The sequence below is a fragment of the Lutra lutra genome, chromosome 16 (genome assembly GCF_902655055.1).
Source record: "Lutra lutra chromosome 16, mLutLut1.2, whole genome shotgun sequence".
In the NCBI taxonomy this organism is placed as follows: Eukaryota; Metazoa; Chordata; class Mammalia; order Carnivora; family Mustelidae; genus Lutra; species Lutra lutra.
Window position 1 is genome coordinate 5657709 of NC_062293.1, and position 17914 is coordinate 5675622.

The 17914-nt window shown below is 52.3% G+C and overlaps 1 protein-coding gene across 6 annotated transcripts in view; it reads right to left on the reverse strand.

Moving 5' to 3' along the window:
• TMEM94 (transmembrane protein 94) overlaps positions 1-17650 on the reverse strand; it is a 33886-nt gene extending 16236 nt beyond the window's left edge. For 3 of the 6 annotated variants that reach the window (XM_047709031.1, XM_047709030.1, XM_047709029.1), the window contains exon 1: positions 3366-3626. In XM_047709031.1, coding sequence (XP_047564987.1) covers positions 3366-3419 — 54 coding nt within the window. In that variant the 5' untranslated portion in view covers positions 3420-3626. Of the gene's footprint in view, positions 1-3365; positions 3628-7474; positions 7605-17502 lie in introns of those variants that run through there. The other 3 variants (XM_047709035.1, XM_047709034.1, XM_047709032.1) reach the window with 2 other exon arrangements.
• Between the last annotated feature and the right edge of the window lie 264 nt (positions 17651-17914).

Here is a 17914-nt window from a genome sequence, read left to right on the forward strand (position 1 = left end):
TAAGAGCTGGTTCTTCCCAGAGGGGATAACAGGTTATTTCAGCTCAGGAAGATAGGGCCCTCTGGGCAGGGGGCCCACACCCCAGCATGGGTAAACACCCCAGAGCCTCCACCTCCCTCTGGCAGAGATCCTGGGGCCTTCCTGAGAAGCTGTGATCCAGAACAAATGAGTATCAGGTAAGTTAGGGTCTGTACGTCTGCCTCCCTGACTCCTGACATGGAAGGGGAGGCAGGGAGGAAGAAAGGAGAAGGGGACCAGAGGCCTTCTTGTGTCTGAGGGGCTGGTCCAGGCGGTGATGCCCGTTCCCCCCAACCCAGGAAAGAAGAGGATCTGGTGGGCACAGCCACGGCGCACGTGGCCTCCCATGCTGCCCGTCCCTGCGGCCCCTTGCTCCCCCAGGCTCTACTTCGTAAGCTCTCTCTCCTTCCCAAGAAGGACTTGTCAGGGCCAGGCCTCCAGAAACGCTGCAGTGAGAAAATGTCCTGGAGGCAGGGAAAGGCTGGCCTGTAGAGGTGAAAAGACTGCGCGCGCCAAAGAGACAGGAGCCGGGGATTGGGCAGGAGAAAGGGGCGGGGGGGGGTGCCAGATAAATCCCAGAAGGGCTGCAGGTCACGTGGGAAACCACTGGGTCTGGGATGAGGACCCTGCTCAGAAGGCAGGCAAAGGCTCAGCCAGGGAACCAGGGTGACCCCCCGCCCCGGCAAACCAGGCCTATAGACTTTGGACATCAGCAGCTCCCCTCCTCTTGCCCCGTGGCTGTCCTGACATCCGCCGCCTCAGAAGGGGATCCACTTTTTCTCTCTGCACGCCAGTTCCTAGCACCTGCACACTGCTGCTGTCCAAGTGTGGGAGGCGTGTGCCCAAAGGGGGCAGATGCTCCTGGGGCAGGGCCAGCAGAGGCCCGCCCGCTGACTGTGCGCATCTACCCACGCATGTTGTGTCTGGCCAGGAACACCAGCTCCAGACCGGCGATTAAAGATGGCACAGCAGAAGAAAAGTAGCCACTCTGTAATCACACGCCTCCAGAGGAAAGGGCCTGCCTGTACAGGTAGGGCCTGGGGGCAAGGACACAGTCTTCTGGGCCAGCCCACTCTGCAGGGCCCCAGCCACACTCCTCTAACGGCCTCGGCCCCTCAGTGACACGGAAGAACAACACGTCACCCTGTCTCCGGCAGATTTCCTGTTACCAGTAAAAATCACTGCTTCTCTCATTGTGCTTCCCCGCCCCCTGCGATGTGAGAGCCAAAGCCTAGGAACCTGGGGGAACTTCAGCATTTTTCAAAGGAAATTTTAAAAGGACCCGGGGCAAGCAGGCTCTGCCGGCCTTTCTCAAAACGCAAATTAGGCTGGGCACCAATGGGGAGACCATGCCAGGATGCACAGGGTTGGTTTGAGAGATAAGGACCTGCCTCGCACACGTGCCATCTGAAGGTCTGCTTTTCTTGCCTACGGGGCCAAGAAGCGAGAGAAAAACTGCCTCAGCCCTCAGTACCCAGCGGCAGTAAGAGATTGTTCCTGCCTCTTAGATGTTCAAAATCTCCCACCCCACCCCAAGGCCAGACACCTCCCAGCATGATCCTGGAGTGAGGAGTGACGACTAAGCCAGGACTCCACACCAGAGGGGAAGCCTGAGCCTGCCTCTCCCCTTACACCACTGCTTTGCAGGTAAAAGTGACCCCCATCCCCCTGTTTTAAATGCTCAGGCTCAGTTGGACCCAACAAAGTAACTTGAGGCTCCAGGAAACCCAGGCACAGGACATGCGGACACAGATGCCCATCGTGAGCTGGGCTTCTCCTCCCTGTTCCATCATCAAAGAGGGACCCTGGGGGTGGGGGTAGAGGGGGCACCTGGGAGGCTCAGTCAGTTAAGCGTTCAGTCCTGATTTCAGCTCAGATGATGACCTCAGGGTGGTGGGATCAAGCCCCACAATGGGTCCCGTGCTCAGCATGCAGTCTGCTGTCCCTCTCCCTCTGCTTCTCACCAGCCCAGCCCCCTGCTCTCTCTCTTTCTCTCTCTCTCAAATTAATTAAATCTTTTTTTTTTTTTTTTAAGGGGACACTGGAGGGCATGGGGATTTAGATAAACAAAAAGGTGAGGAAAGAACTCAATCTATCCAGTGAGAATTGCTAGAACTCCGCTACTGCTCGGGGCCAGTTCTATGGGGCCTGACGCTGCCTGTCTGGGGCAGTCTCCCAAGCCTTTCCAGAGCCAACGCCCCTCAAGTCTCTTGCACCCCCTTGGTCAGGTTTCCCAGGTGGCCCAGAGCCAAGAGCCCCCACCCCCCCAGCCCCAGATCCTTCAGGACTCATCACAGGCTCTGTCCTCATGGCCGCCGGTTTCCTTCCTACTTCACCGATTTGGGGAGCAGAATCCAGGTCCCATAGGCTCAGGTAGATAGGTTACAAATTCTGACTGTGACCCTCAGCCTTGACAACAGCGGAGAGCTAATTAGAACTGGCTGGCCCCGGGGTGCCGGGGTGGCCCAGTAGGTTAAGCATCTCCCTTCAGCTCAGTTCATGATCCTGGGGTCCTGGCATCAAGCCTGGGATCAAGTACTGTGCTCTCTGCTCAGTGGGGAGTCTGCCTCTCCCTCTGCCTCCCAGCTCTTATGCACTCACTTGCTCACTCTTTCTCTCAAGCAAATAAATAAAATGTTTAAAATAAATAAATAAATAAAAAGAACTGGTTGGCCCCTGAACCAGGTCCCCACCATCACAGCTTTCTGACCCAGTGGAGATGGGGTAGGGACCCAAAGCTGGACTCCAACATAATGCCTAAGTCACTGAAGCTGGGTCTCTTGCAGTAGCCACGATAAATCTCTTCTGAGCTTGGCCAGACACAAATCTGTCTTCAGCCAGGCAAATCAAAGCCTCAAGCCTCTTCCTCTTCTGGGCTCATGCTGACCTTGGCACTCCCCCCATCTTCTTCCTCTTGCAGCCGCCCAAACGGCAGAAGAAATCAGCCAGGCCCTGGCTGCTCCCATCTCAGGGACCCATGTGGTCCAGCCAAAAGTAGCCCCCCGACTGGCCCTGAGGAGGGCTGACATCCGGACCCAGGGCTTCCCATCACCTGTGCACAGAGACCCAGGTCCCAGCATAACTCGTCAGGATGCCACACTGGGACACGCGGCTCCAGTCCTGCTCTGGGTGACTTGGGAACCCGGCTGGCATCTCCCTAGACACCCAGGCACCCTGGCTCCCATTCTCAGCCTCCTTCTTCCGTCCTAGCTACCTTGTAATCTGAGCTGCCTCCGGTTCAGCACCCATCCTCAAGACGTGTGGCAACTGCTGAGCCCAAAACCTTGCACACAAAGCAGAGAACAAGGCGTTTGCAACAAAACATAAAACCAAGTCAGCATACTCACTTTGGTGCATTTGCCCTGGTGGGGCATCCATAGCTCTGTCTGCTTAAAGAGCATGGGGTAGAGTCTGAGCCACAAGGAGTCAACTATAGAACTTCCAACACCACCCTTAAGGAGAGAGGACAAGAGGCAGGAACAGAGAGAAGAGAGAGAGGCGAGAGGAAAAAAGGGGAGGGGGCCGGGGAGCGTGGGAGCCAGGAGCCAGAGCCTGCAGAGGATCCGTGCAGACTGGAGCTTCAGGCTGCTGATTAATTCAGCCTATTTCCAGTCACGCTGCAGATTTAGGGAGGGAGGAGGAGGCAGTGCAGCAACAGCGCTGTGGGAGGGAGAGAGAGGCAGGCAGGAGGGAGGGCGGAGCCGGGTTGAGGGGAGAAAGTTTGCAGTTGCGCCCGGGGCAGATGCCCAGGAGCTTGGCCCATTCATCAGAGGCCATGGATGGGTGAGAGGATGGACACCTGCACCAGTGGTGGGGGGGGGAGCCCGAGGGCAACAGTGGTACCCAGGACTGCCTGGGTTCTCTCCCCAGACCACCCCTCCTCGGCCCCAAGTCCAGGCAAGGTAGAGAGCACCCCGACATCCCTCCGAGGCTCCCAGGATGGAAGCAGGCCAGCAGCAGCTCTTCCCACACTTGTAGCTGCGGGAAGGGGGGGGACTTGCCCGTTATTAATAGCAGCAGCACATCCAGCGTGGAGGGGGAAGGACTGGCAACTGAGAAGCCTGGAGCGGGGACTTCTAGGAGGCAGAGCAGGGGGCCGGAAACCAGCGGAAGAAACCAGTGGAAGACTCCAGCAGAAGGGGGGCAAGCCCGCAGGCAGAAAGGGCTTCTGAGGATTCCAATACCTAAGACCTAACACCTTCCCACCAGGTTGCTTGGTGGGGGGGGGCACCCCCAACAGCAGAGCTCAGCCAGCAGCTGAGACACGCATGGTCACACTTAGACACACCTGCCAAAGAGCTTCTGGGACAGGAGACCCCCTGGACCTGGGGCCTCCACTCCCGCCCAGTGACCTGGGGCTCCAGGAGCAGCCAAGAGAGCCTGTGTGTCACTCTGGAAGCCCAAATTTGACACACAGGTGTCCCTGGAAGTAGACTGGAAACTTCTCAGCCTATGTCCAGGCCATCCTTAGGAAGGGGCTGCAAAACCCTATGGGACAGGAAGCAGCCCAGAAGGTCCAGCCACGAGAGAGCGCAGGTTGGAGCCTGAGCACCGTTCTCTAGGGCCCTGTCTCCCAGGCAACACCGACAACACCGTCTCCACCATCTCCACCATCACCAGCGGCAGGGAAGGGGAGAGAGCCTCCGCTGAGTTCAAGCCTCTCCCCCTCCTCTAGCACAGCTCCCTGGCCCCCCAGCCCACCTCTGCCAAATCCTGATCTGAACAGGAGCAGGACAGGAGGGGCCGGGCAGTCCAGAGCTTAAGGGCAGGCGGTATCCCTGAGGTGCAGGCCCCAGGGAGGAGGGTTCAGCCACGCAGTGGGCTGCAGTCCGTGGCCCCTGCTCCGGGACATACCTCCCCTTAGCTTTCTACAAAGGCCCTGCTCTGTGGGCATCACAACTGAGCAAACTCCCCTCCTGCGTGATAGGCCCGGGAAAGAAGAGCTCACGGGGTCTAACCTGGGGGTTCTGCAGGACTCCCACCCTCCCGTTCCCACATTGCCCACCTCAGCACGTGCAAAGCAGGGCAGTGCACCCAAGAAACAGAAGTCCGGACGCTCACTGCTACAGCACATCCACCACAGGGGACCGGGGACTGAGGAGAGGAGGCCCTGACAGCGACACGGGAGGACTAGGAGGTCACCAAGGGGGGGAGCAGAAAAGCAACCAGTGACAGCCACGCTGATCCTGGGCTACAGCCAGGGCCCAAGAGGCCCCTTTCAATCAACTTCCGCCATCCAGCTCTCTTCATTCCCACGCCTCCAAGAAGCCTGAACTGTTGGAGGCCACGGGGGTAATCTGGGGAAGCCCATGTGTACAGCTCACAAGCCACTTCCAGTAAAAACCCTGTCTGGATCTATCTCTCTTTTTAAAAAAAAAAAAAAAAGATTTTTTTTTTTTTTAATTTATTTGACAGAGAAAGATCACAAGTAGGCAGAGAGGCAGGTGGTGGCAGGGCTGTGGGGGAGGGAAGCAGGCTCCCCACTGAGCAGAGATCCCAACGTGGGGCTCGATCCCAGGACCCTGGGATCATGACCTGAGCCAAAGGCAGAGGCTTTAACCCACTGAGCCACCCAGACGCCCCCCGGTTCTATCTCTTAATTGCTTGTACTATTAGTTCCTCAGCTGGACTGTAAGCCCCTCCAAGCGGGGGCGACCTCCACAGGGCCCAGAGCTCCCCCAACCCCAAGGACGTATTCTGTGAATACAGCCGGTGATATGTCTAGCTCAGGACTCATCTCTCCAAAACAACCAAGAGGAGAGGAAAAATCCTGTAGCAAAACTGACCCCTGAGAGCTATCCATCCCGGGCACCCAAGTGTTGTTCCTCAGGCTTGAGAGAGAAGCTGGTTCACAGAACTTTGTTTCCCCAACTCACTAGGAAGTGGTGTTTCAGCAACAAGGCTGGAACCGGAGGACAGTACTGTCCTGTTTTTGAGACATTCAGCCTCACCCAGGCAGGCCACCGCATCACACAGTAAATAGGAGAGCTTCTGGGGGTGGGGGGGTGCCCCCTGGTAGGGAACAGCTCTGGCAATGAGACGTGGCAGCCTTGCACCCAGGCTAGGGGAGAAGTCAAGGTCGCTGGTTCCCTCTGTGCCAATCACTTACAGGAAAGACACCTGCAGATCAGTGAACAGGAGGCCGCACGCGCCTCCTTCAGGTTCAGGCCTCCAAGCCCGTTCCACAGCTGGTCCAGAGGCACAGGAAGCCTGCGGCTGAGCCAGTCAGCAGGAAGCCAGGCACCCCAGGGACCCAGCATGTGGACCCACAGCTCCCACTCCAGACCTTCTAAGATCTCTTTGGCGGAAAGATCGCTGTCCGTAAGTTCAGACTGATAAATATTTACTGAAACCGTGCTGCCTGCCAGGCTCTACGCTAGGAGCCAGGGACACTGGGACGAGGTGGGACAGGCAGATTATTTCAATACAGAGGGGCAGATACTGTGAATGCTGGAAGGAGAAACATCTGGGGAGGGAGGAGGGCTTGTCAGGAGAAGGCGACGCGTGGTGAGGAAAGAACAGGAAGAGTTCGTCCGGGAAAAAGTAGGAGCCGAAATGTGGACAGCGGGCCCAAATTCTAAAGCATTCAGAAGGATGCGTCACGTGTCCTAAAGGCCAAGGCGGGGGAGGTGGGGTCGTGGGGCCCAAGGGCAGCAGCGGGATGATGGTGAGCTTCGCCGGCCACACTCCACGTTTCAGTAGGCGGTGCGAGCCACTGGTGACTTTTAAGCAGAGGTGACAAAAGGTCAGCCCTGCATTTCAGATACCTTTCTCTGACAGCTAGTGGAGGAAGGAGATCAGAGACAGAGGGACCCTCACGAAGCCGTGCCAGAAGCCCAGGCAAATGTTGGAAGGACCTCCCCTGGGACAGTCTTCGTCACGGAAGGAGGACACTCTGCCAGCAAATCGACAGCCAGGGGAGGGCAGCGCACCTGGAGGCCGGGAGGCGCACCTGCGTCAGGCTGGGAGGACGGTGCCCACCTGGCCGGTGCCTGGGCCTCCTGGCTGCTCACCTCCAGCTGGTTACGCAGCTGTGTTTGGAGTCTGACTGGGGAGCTCGTCCCCAACCACAGAGAGGGTGCCTAACCGTACTCAACATGCCTCAGCAGGTTGGGGCAGAGCCCTAGCAAAGACCAAACAAACGAAATTACACGCCCCTGGGCAAGAAGTGGAAGTCTGGCTCAGAGCCAACCCAAATCAGCAACTGCTCCCAAGCGCTGAGCTCACCGGCCCCCGGCCTTCGCCCTGTGCTCCCAGTTCCCCGAGGGCTTCCCAGCCCAGCAACAGTACCCTCTTGGGGGGGATCACCGTCCTGTACCCCCATCCTCAGAGCCACACCCCCTCTCTCACTTTTGGTTTAAAGCCCCCAAAAGAGGACCTCCCAGGCCAACAGAAGTAGAGAGAGTCCAACTAAGATGCACAGACAACATCCATCCGGGCCCCGACCACGGCCTACCGTGTGCTTCTCCTTCAGATCCATGGGCCCAGAGTACTGCAGGCATGCCCAGGTGAAGGTGGTCACCCCCAAAAGGAAGGCTCCTCCCCAGCATGGACAAGGCCCCGTGACTCTGTCACAGCTGCAGCATCTGGACAGAAAGAAGGGAGAGACCCCGTCAGCCCAGGTTGCTGAGAAACACGACAGTGTTGCCTACACAGCAGAGCAGCACGTGGAAAAGACTGGAGCCCGGGGCACCGGAGCCCCCCAGACCTGTCCTGGCAGCACAGCTTCCGCAGGCCCTCAGCTTCGGGCGGATTAGAGGCACCCAGCTGGCTCAACTTTAAGTTCGAGCCCCCGAGCTGGGTGTGTCAAGATTACTTAAATAAATGAAAATGTAAAAAAAAAAAGGTAAAGATTAGGAAAACGATTAATTAATTAATTTTAAAAGTAAACAAAGGTGGGGCGCCTGGGTGGCTCAGTGGGTTGAGCCTCTGCCTTCGGCTTGGGTCATGATCTCGGGGTCCTGGGATCAAGCCCCGCATCGGGCTCTCTGCTCGGCGGGGAGCCTGCTTCCTCCTCTCTCTCTCTGCCTGCCTCTCTGTCTGCTTGTGATCTCTGTCAAATAAATAAATAAAATCTTTTTAAAAAAAATAAAAAAAATAAACAAAGGTCAGCATCAAGGTAAACTGGGACACGCACACACACGTCCACACACACACGCATACACACAGGCCCACGGGCCGTCGAGCCTCCCGGCTCCCGAGTGCTTTGCTGACAGAGCAGCACTCGAGGGGCACCTGGGCAGATACCTACCTGGATGGCTGAACCAATGTGACAACAATCTGGAAAGTGAAGACTAGCCCTACCTCCCCATACACCCCCTGACCCTCCCCCGTCCACCGGGGCAGTAGACACACTTTAAGAATTTCAGGCCAGGGTGCCTGGGTGGTTCAGTGGGTTAAGCCGCTGCCTTCGGCTCAGGTCATGATCTCAGGGTCCTGGGATCGAGTCCCGCATCGGGCTCTCTGCTGAGCAGGGAGCCTGCTTCCCTCTCTCTCTCTCTGCCTGCCTCTCTGCCTACTTGTGATCTCTCTCTGTCAAATAAATAAATAAAATCTTAAAAAAAAAAAAAAAAAGAATTTCAGGCCATGGGGCGCCTGGGTGGCTCAGTGGGTTAAGCCTCTGCCTTCGGCTCAGGTCATGATCTCAGGGTCCTGGGATAGAGTCCCGCATCGGGCTCTCTGCTCAGCAGGGAGCCTGCTTTCCTCTCTCTCTCTGCCTGCCGCTCCACCTACTTGTGATCTCTCTCTTTGTGTCAAATAAATAAATAAAATCTTAAAAAAAAAAAAAAGATTTTCAGGCCAGGGAGGGTTTGGGTAGAGTGCCTCTGAGTAATCTGGTTTGGGGCCCAGGGACTGCTTGGGGAGAAGGCGCTAACCTGGGGTGGGGGGCGGTGCTTTCTGGGGCCTGCAGCAAAGCCTCGGAAAGTGGAGCTGGTCAGACACCCAGGAGAACTGACCCATAAAAGAGCAGTCTAGGAACAAAAAAAAGCTGTGTCCAGAGACCCCAGCCAGGACGCCAAGGCTCCGCGGCCACCGATCCCACTCCAAAACCCCACATCATTCCTTGGAAGGCGTCCCCAGTGCTGCCCTCATGGGCTGGCACTTCCACATCTCTCCCAACCCCCGGGGGTCCGCAGCCAGGGCTTTCGGAGCGGAGTGAGCTAGCCACAGAGGGTCAGACAGACAGTGACACTGCAAGCAGCCTCGAAACGCTGTGACATTTGGTCTTTGGCAGCCGACTGAAACGAGATCCTGAGAAGACAATCCACGGCTCCCCAAGGCCGCTCTGACTCACGCGGCCCAGGCCCTGTTTACGAGCTCAGCTCAAGGTCCCTGAGCACCCCCTCCCACCAGGGGCTAGATGAGGTAGTGGCCACACAGGGCAAGGCACCAGAAGCCAGATGGGGATGGCGCTTGGCTCCTTCTCCCAGCACAACAGGAGTGAAATAACTCTGCGGCCAGCTGGAACCACAGCGTTCAGAGAGGGCAGCCAGGAGCAGGACATTTCTCTAAGAGTCTCTGTTTTCCCATCACTCCATACGTGGGATTCTGGGAAAGAGCGGTCCTCAACTGTCTGATCTGAAACCAGGAGCTAGACCCTTAAAGGGCCAGTTCTACCCCTGGTCCGTTGTGAGATGAAGCACAGGGTTCAAATTCAAATACCCCTGGTTCAAATCCTGGCTCCAGCATGTATCAGATGCCCTTGGCAAATTACTTGTCTCCCTGGGCCTCAGTGTCTTCGTTCAGAGAATGATGCTTATTCCACAAAGAAGCAACAAGAATAACATAAAATATTATTAGCAGAGGATCTAGTACAGTATTTAGCATATAATAAGTCTTACTAAATACTTGCCATTACTATCACCAGGTAACAAGAAATATGAACAAAGTGCCACCTAGGTGAAGAATAAAGACTCAAAAGTAAGGAGAAAAGGGGTGCCTGGATGGTTTAGCAGGCAGAGTATGGGACTCTTGATCTTGGGGTCATGAGTTCAAGCCCCACGCTAGGCCTGGAGCTTACTTTAAAAAAAATAAATAAATAAGGAGAAGAAAAAATAAATGAAAGGTATAGAGATTGCAAAGAAATACGTAAAACAGTCTTTATTTGCAGAAGACTAGCTCATATGGGAAAAATTCTAAGAGATAGAATAAATAAGTATGCAATGTTACAAGTTATAAGGTCAAAATACAAAATTCCTATATGCTATGTTGAAATACAGTTATTACTTAGGAAAGGCTTTTATTTTTTTTTTAAAGATTTTATTTATTTATCTGACAGAGAGAAATCACAAGTAGGCAGAGAGGCAGGCAGAGAGAGAGGAGGAAGCAGGCTCCCCGCTGAGCAGAGAGCCCGACGCGGGGCTCGATCCCAGGACCCTGAGAACATGACCTGAGCCGAAGGCAGCGGCTTAACCCACTGAGCCACCCAGGCGCCCCAGGAAAGGCTTTTAAAAACAAATATGTAAGGACTGTACATTGTTGAGAGAAATTCAAGACCTAAATAAATGGAGAGATATGCCATGTTCATGGGTTGGAAGACTCAATATTAATATTAACATTTAATGTTTAAATAATTAAGTTAAATGCTAACATATATATATATATATATATATATATATATATATATATTAGATTTTATTTATTTATTTGACAGAGATCACAAGTAGGCAGAGAGGCAGGCAGAGAGAAAGGAAGGGAAGCAGGCTCCCCGCCAAGCAGACAGCCCGACTCGGGGCTCGATCCCAGGACCCTGGGATCATGACCCGAGCCAAAAGCAGAGGCTTTAACCCACTGAGCCACCCAGGTGCCCCTAACATTTATATTAATATATTGATCCCATAACCCTGAGATCATGACCTGAACCGAAATCAAGAGTCGGATACTTAACTCACTGAGTTACCCAAGTGCCCCCAGTATCCGTACACACCCATCAGAATGACTACAATGGAAAAGACTGACCATATTTCCTCTTGGTGAGGACAGGAGCTCAGAAACTGCTGGTGGGAACATCACGGGTGCACCCACTCTGGAAGACATTTTGGCAGGTTCTCTTAAAGTGGAGTATCCACTCGCTAGATGTCCCAGCAATGAAAACATACTTCCTCAAAAAGAACTGTATACAAATGTTCATAGCATCTTTATTCAAAACAGCCCCAAGCTGGAAACGATCCAAGCGTCCATTCACACGTGAATGAACTGTGGTATACCCATACAATGGAATTCTGCCCGGCAACCAGACGGAATGAGGTACTGAAACACATGACAATGTGGTTGAATCTCAAAAACATTTGGTGAGTGAAAGGAGCACAAAAGTGCACACAGCATACGACTCCATTTCCATAAAACTTAGAACAGGCAAAATTAATCCATCGTGACAATAAGCAGATGAGGGGTTACCTGGGGTCACCAGGAGGGAAAGACTGCCAAGGGCACAGGGGTCTTTTGTTCAAAACCTTGACTGGGGTGCTGGTTACAAGGGTAGATACATTTGTCAAAACTCTTTGAACTGTATACTTAAGTAGGTGCATTTTATCCTGTGGAAATAATGCCTCAGGGAGCCCGATGTGGGGCTCAATCCCAGGACCCAGAGATCATGACCTGAGCCAAAGGCAGATGCTTAACCATCTGAGCCACCCAGGTGCCCTTAAATAATTAAAATCTTAAAAAGAAGAAAAAGAAGCAGCAGCAGCAGCCACCTCCAAAGCCCACAGAGTGCACTTAGGAAAGCTTTAGAGGGAGAAGAGGGAGAACCACCCAAAGCAAGAACTAGAAATCTCAACAAAGGCACCAAGGAAGAAAAGCAGGGAGCCTTTTTGAAAGATGGTTTTTTCGGGACGCCTGGGTGCTCCGTTGGTTAAGCATCTGACGTTTGATCTCAGCTTAGATCTTGATCTCAGGGTCGTGAGTTCAAGCTCCCCCCCACCCCAGAAAAAGATGGTAATCTAATATGTTCAATTAGAGCAGAATTAAGTCAGAAGAAATGAAGCGACACTGAGCGGGGAGTCAGGGACCAAAATGCACAGATGAATGAAGGCCAAAACAAAGTGACCCTGGGGAGTCCCTGGAGGTTCCTGAGGGGGTCCCAGTATTTTAAGAGGGTAGAGAATGGATCGGGGGAAGGAAAGAAATTACAAGCAGAAAAAGTAGAAGAAAATTATAGTAATCTTTTTGCCATGACGAGTCTCTAGACAGAGGCAGCATAGTAGCCATGGAAACAAAGGGATGGATGCTTCCTACTGCCAAGTTCAGAACCAGCATCAGGAAGAGCTAAGAGGGCGCCCAAGGTTCAGGTTGAGGGCGAGCTGAGGAGTTCGCTGCCCTTCTAATTCCTTCCAACACCATATTCATTAGCTGTGCTTTCCACCGAAAACACAATGGGGTGGACGGTACTCAGTTGAGTCGCTGTGCCCAAAGGGAACTAACTGATGGACTGATGTTCAGCTGGAGGGAGGTTGTTAATAATAAGCTTCAGGGTTCCATCCTTGGTGGGTCCTAATCAATATTTTTATCAATGACTTACACCAGGGGGGCAGACCGGGATTCAACATGAATTTACATGATTAGAGTTGTATAAAAAACAAAAATGGAACAGGCTGCCCTGAGGGGCAATGAGTTCCCAGGCACTGCACGGATCCAAGCAGAGGTTGGGAAATTATGGAGATAATACATTAGGTAGCAAATAAGAGATAACCTTTTGCGATGTCTTCTAACCCTGAGAGACAAGGAGATCGGGAAATCCAGCAGCTACTACACATGAAAAGTTGCTCAGTCCAGGGGCGCCTGGGTGGCTCAGTGGGTTAAGCCTCTGCCTTCAGCTCAGGTCATTATCCCAGGGTCCTGGGATCGAGCCCCGCATCGGGCTCTCTGCTCGGCAGGGAGCCTGCTTCCCCCTCTCTCTCTGCCGGCCTCTCTGCCTACTTCTGATCTCTCTCTCTGTCAAATAAATAAATAAAATCTTAAAAAAAAAAAAAAAAAGATGCTCAGTCCCACTTAGAACAGAGTAACCCAAGAGAAGAAAGTTTGGAAGGTCTTCACCACCTGACTTCAAGGTTAATAAAACTACAGTCATCAAGGCAATGTGGTATTGACCCCGTAATAGAAAATCCAAAAATAGATTTAGATATATATGGCCAATTGATTTTTGAGAAGGCTGCAAAGGCAGTTCGATGGAGAAAAGGTAGTCTTTTCAGCAGACTGCATCGGAAAAATCGAACCATCAGATTAAAAAAAGAAGAACTTGGGAGACACAGCTTGCACTCTATACAAAAATTAACTAAAAAATGGATCCTACACCTAAATGTAAGACTGTAAGAAAAGATAGGAGACAATCTCGGTGGCTTTGGTTTAGATCTCTTTAATACCAAAAGCACAAACCACCAAAAAAAAAAAAAATAATTATTAGGTTGGAACTGAGTGGCTGGGGACAAGAGCAGGCGGGGAGAAATTGGACTGTATCGCGGGGAGAAATTGGACTGTATCTATTTTTGTACCTTTTGATTTTCAAAGCATGTGAATGTATCAAATGGATCTTTAGAAAGTTAGCAACCTGTCACTTCTGGATATATGTCCAAATGAAGTGAAAACAGGGACTCCAACACCTATGCAGACACTTACGTTCATAGCTGCATTATTCACAATAGCCAAGAGTCAGGAGCAGCCCAAGTGTCCATCCAGAGACAAATCGATGAATAAAATGTGATCCACACATACAAAGGAATATTACTCAGCCTTAAAAAGGAAGAATATGCCGCTATTTGCTATGACACGGATAAACCTTAATGACCTTACACTAAGGACAGACGTTGTAGGATTCCCCTTATTTGAGGTTCCTGGAGTAAGCAAACTCACACGGGCAACAAGTAGAATGGTGGTTGCGCGGCCCTGGGGACAGGAGGGGGAATGAGGGTGTAGTGCTAATGGGGACAGAGTTTCAGTTTGGGCAGATGAAAAAGTTCTGGAGCTAGATCGGTACGGATGGCTGCACACCAGTGTTTATGGACTAAATTGGTTAAAACGGTCAATTTTTTGTTATGTGTATTTTACTACAATAACAAAAAATCACTAACTTCTGATTCTGAATAAGCCATTAGCTCTGGCTTACCTGACTGAACAATATTCTCCCCTTTAAGGATATCGATGCTCTTTTAAACACACCTTTGAGTTTCTCTCCAGTGTATATCTTTTCCCAGTATCTCCCAATATTTTCTTTTTTTTTTTTTTTTTTTTTTTTTTTTTTTTTTTTTTTTTTTTTTTTAAGATTTTATTTATTTACCTGACAGACAGAGATCACAAGTAGGCAGAGAGGCAGGCAGAGAGAGAGGAAGGGAAGCAGGCTCCCTGCCGAGCAGAGAGCCCGATGCGGGACTCGATCCCAGGACCTGAGATCATGACCTGAGCCGAAGGCAGCGGCCCAACCCGCTGAGCCACCCAGGAGCCCTCTCCCAATATTTTCTGTTCACCTCCCTACTAAGGAATATTGCTGTCATGCACCTCATTCTCAAAAGGATCCTGAAATTAAGAAAACTGGGTTCATATAATTATTCTGAGATTTCTGGTTTCCCAAAGGCTGCCTGAAGCCCTGAAAGGGTCTCCTTTCCTTGGGCACCCCCGGCTCCTCCACCACTTGGGTCTCTGGGGCTAGGGAAACCCAAAGCAATCAGCGTGTGATGGGCCCAGCCTGGGGCAGGCATCCTGGCGGCTCTAAAGCCGGCCCTTACCCTCCTTGCTGCGCCACGTGACCAGCGCTGTTTACTACCGTCTCAGCAGTCACAGGCAAAGCTTATCATTACACAAACCCCTGATCACCAAACCACACATTTTGGCTGGCGGGTCAGTTCCGGAAGAAAAACATTCCTGCTACAGCTTTGGCCTACCCTTTAGTTCACCTGTGCTACTAAGAAACCGATCCAGGCTTGGAAACCAGGGTTCGAACAATAGTTTTAAAGGAGGCTAGCTTCTAGGTAAAGAAAGACACTCTCAAGGAAACATCACTGACACAATAACAAGATAAAAAATACTGACACACATTTACCAGTGGAGAAGTGGCAACCATGACCTAGAACCTTCTCACTTGGACACCAGCGATGGATTTCGAGGCTGTGTCTTTCCAGCTCGGACTGGTTGTAAGAGTTCATCCTCCACTCACAAGGTAAGGTTCAAGAAAGCCTCCCATGTAGGTAGTATTTACATGAGCGCCCTCCCCTTCCCTATAGAAATTGTTTCCCAAGCCCAACATTAGGGAAAGAGCAGTGGGGAAGAACCAAAAGGATCGTGACCTTTGCTTCTCATTAGTTCAGCAGGAGTTAAGCTTTCCAAAAGGCTGATTCTCAACACTTGGAGCTGGCACTCCCTAGCAACTCCTCAAAATAGAAATGTGAAGGGCTTTCTGTTTTCTTCCATCTCACCGCCCAGCCCTGGCTCTCCCGGCCTAATCTTCTGATGTCGGGTCACCACAAAAACAGGGGGCAGGGTAGGGGATGGGGAAGTTCAAGGGCAGTTAACTCTCAATTATTTGGCGGCTGATTATCGAGGGGATGGTTTGTACTTCGCCTCCCTCGTGAAGAACTGCTCCGTGGTATCCACCAGTTTCTCTATTTGAAGTTGTAACAAAAAGAAGCAGTGAACAAGGAAGTTAAAGCTAACACACCAGCTAAAATAAGACTTCAGAGAATTTGTGATTTTATTTGGACATGCTGCCCCTGTTCCAGGGTTAATAACAGGCTACATTCTGATGTGTTCTGATTTGTAGAGTGATTTGCAAACTTTTTTATTCCAAGGACCATTTTTATTGGATTCTAGATGATGAACTTCTACCTGTGTCATTGCATTTTTTAAAAAATTGTAAACTACCTCTTAGAATACTAAGGGCAGCCCTTCTTTTCCCAAGATTACCATAAAGACACACCAGAATGGTATTTCTTCCTCCTTCCGTGGTTCTCAAGCTCTTTCTGCCTCCACACTGTTATTATACAAAACCCACCCCATTAATAACACTACAACAACATTACAATTGTTCCCCCCCCAAAATGGAAGAAAAGGCTACCTTGCTCTGACTCCCTGCCTTTCTGCCCTCTCAAATGAGAATCAATGAAATCATTTCACCCCCAAATATATAGAAAGACCACAACAAATATTAATACAAGAAACCAGCCAGGGATCTACATGCTGGTTACTTACATATAAGGAATGCATGAACCTAGTAAGAGCTAGCCTCCTTTGCTATATATATACCTAGAGACAGAGAGCCTCCACATCCTAGCTCTAATGCAAGAGATCACTCTACAAGAAGCTCAGAGAAGTTAAGGAACTTGACTTCTCAGTCATACCTAGAAAACGACTGATCCGGTGGACAAAGAACTTGTGAATCTGGACTTCAGAATTCAGTCCTGGCTCCAGGTGACCCTGGCCCTGCCCCTTTGCCTCTCCCAAAAGTTATTCTCCGCCTTCCTGAAATAAAAACGTGAAAACTCCTCCCTCCCCATTTCCACCAGTCCCAGAAGACCCGGGGGATGACTGAAGTATGTGGCTAAAGCGGTGTGTGTTGGACAAAGCATGAGAAAACTCTGATCTCCTCTGATGCAAAAATCACAGGCTTGCAGAAAACTAGATTCCGTACAAAGCTCCCTCCTTTTTTCCCCTAGAGCCACACAAAAACTCGGAAGAGAGGTGGGATGTAGCAGCACGTGACCAAACCGACGAACACGCCGAAGGGCAGCCTGTGGTTCCACACCAATGAAAGGAGGGCAGGGTTTCCCTGGCATCTGGCCCCGGGCAGCGGGCAGGGGCTCGCACCGCGCCGCGCGAGGGGCTGCCAGACCGGACTTTAGGCGTGTGCGGCAGGGAAAGGACGGCACAGCGCACAGCACATCAGTCGGTTTGCAGGATGACAAGTATGTTCCTACAGTTGCTTCTAAGGAGTCTTTAAACGTTTGTGGAAAGACGGAAGGGGGAAAAAAAAAAAAAAAAAGGCAGGGCTCGATCCGACTGCACCGTCGCCGCTCAGGTTTAAGGCCCTTCGGCTCCATCCGCCTGGACAGGGTCAGCACGAGGGCCCCGGCAGCAGCTGAGAGCTCGCAAGGGGCACAACGGTCTGAACTGGGGCGGGGGGTGCGGGACCCCAGAGGCCCGTAAGTATGCTGGGCATCGGCGCTGGAAGCCCCCTGAACCAGGGCCCAGACACCACAACCTCGGGACAGGGATTCATTGTTGGCAGGAGGCTTCGATCTGACGTGGGACCCCCAAGGTGCCAAGCCAGGCCCCAAGGGCAGGTGTAAGCACCTGGGGAAAGGAAACGGCCAGGAGCTGGAGGCAAGAGCCCGTTCCTTGACTCCCCTTTCGAAGAGATCCCCCGGGGCCATTTCTTGGGTGCAGACCCCAGACTCCTCTCTCCTTGGCCAAGCATCCAGAGGGCGTGGAAGGCCAAGCCCCATGCCCCCTTGCTTCCCTGCTCCCCTTGCTTCGGGCCACGGGCCTTCTCGTACTTACCGGGGCCCGGGGGGCTGTCTTCCTCTCCCGCGTCCTCTTCCCTCCCTGCCCCCTCCTCACTTCGCGTCCCCTCCTCCAGGGGCCGCGGCCATGTCCTTTGCTGGCAACTCTAAGGGGGCTTGCCTCCCTTCTCTGACAACCAAGACGCCGCTAGCAGGCTAAAGTTCTGGACGCCGATTGGTGGAAATCCGAGACGAGTGGAGAGTCCTGGCTTCTTATTGGCTGTGGGGCGCTCTAGGCTGTAGCTGAAACAGTCCCTCTGGGAGCCTGGCGGAATTAAAGGCCGAGTGAGGAGGGCGGGAGAGTAGGGACCCACTGTCCCTCCATGGGTGTGTTGCTCTGACGCTTTCAGGTGCAGAGGTCCCGACGAGAGGCGAAGGCAACGGCTTCCACCTCAATTACTTTTCCTACG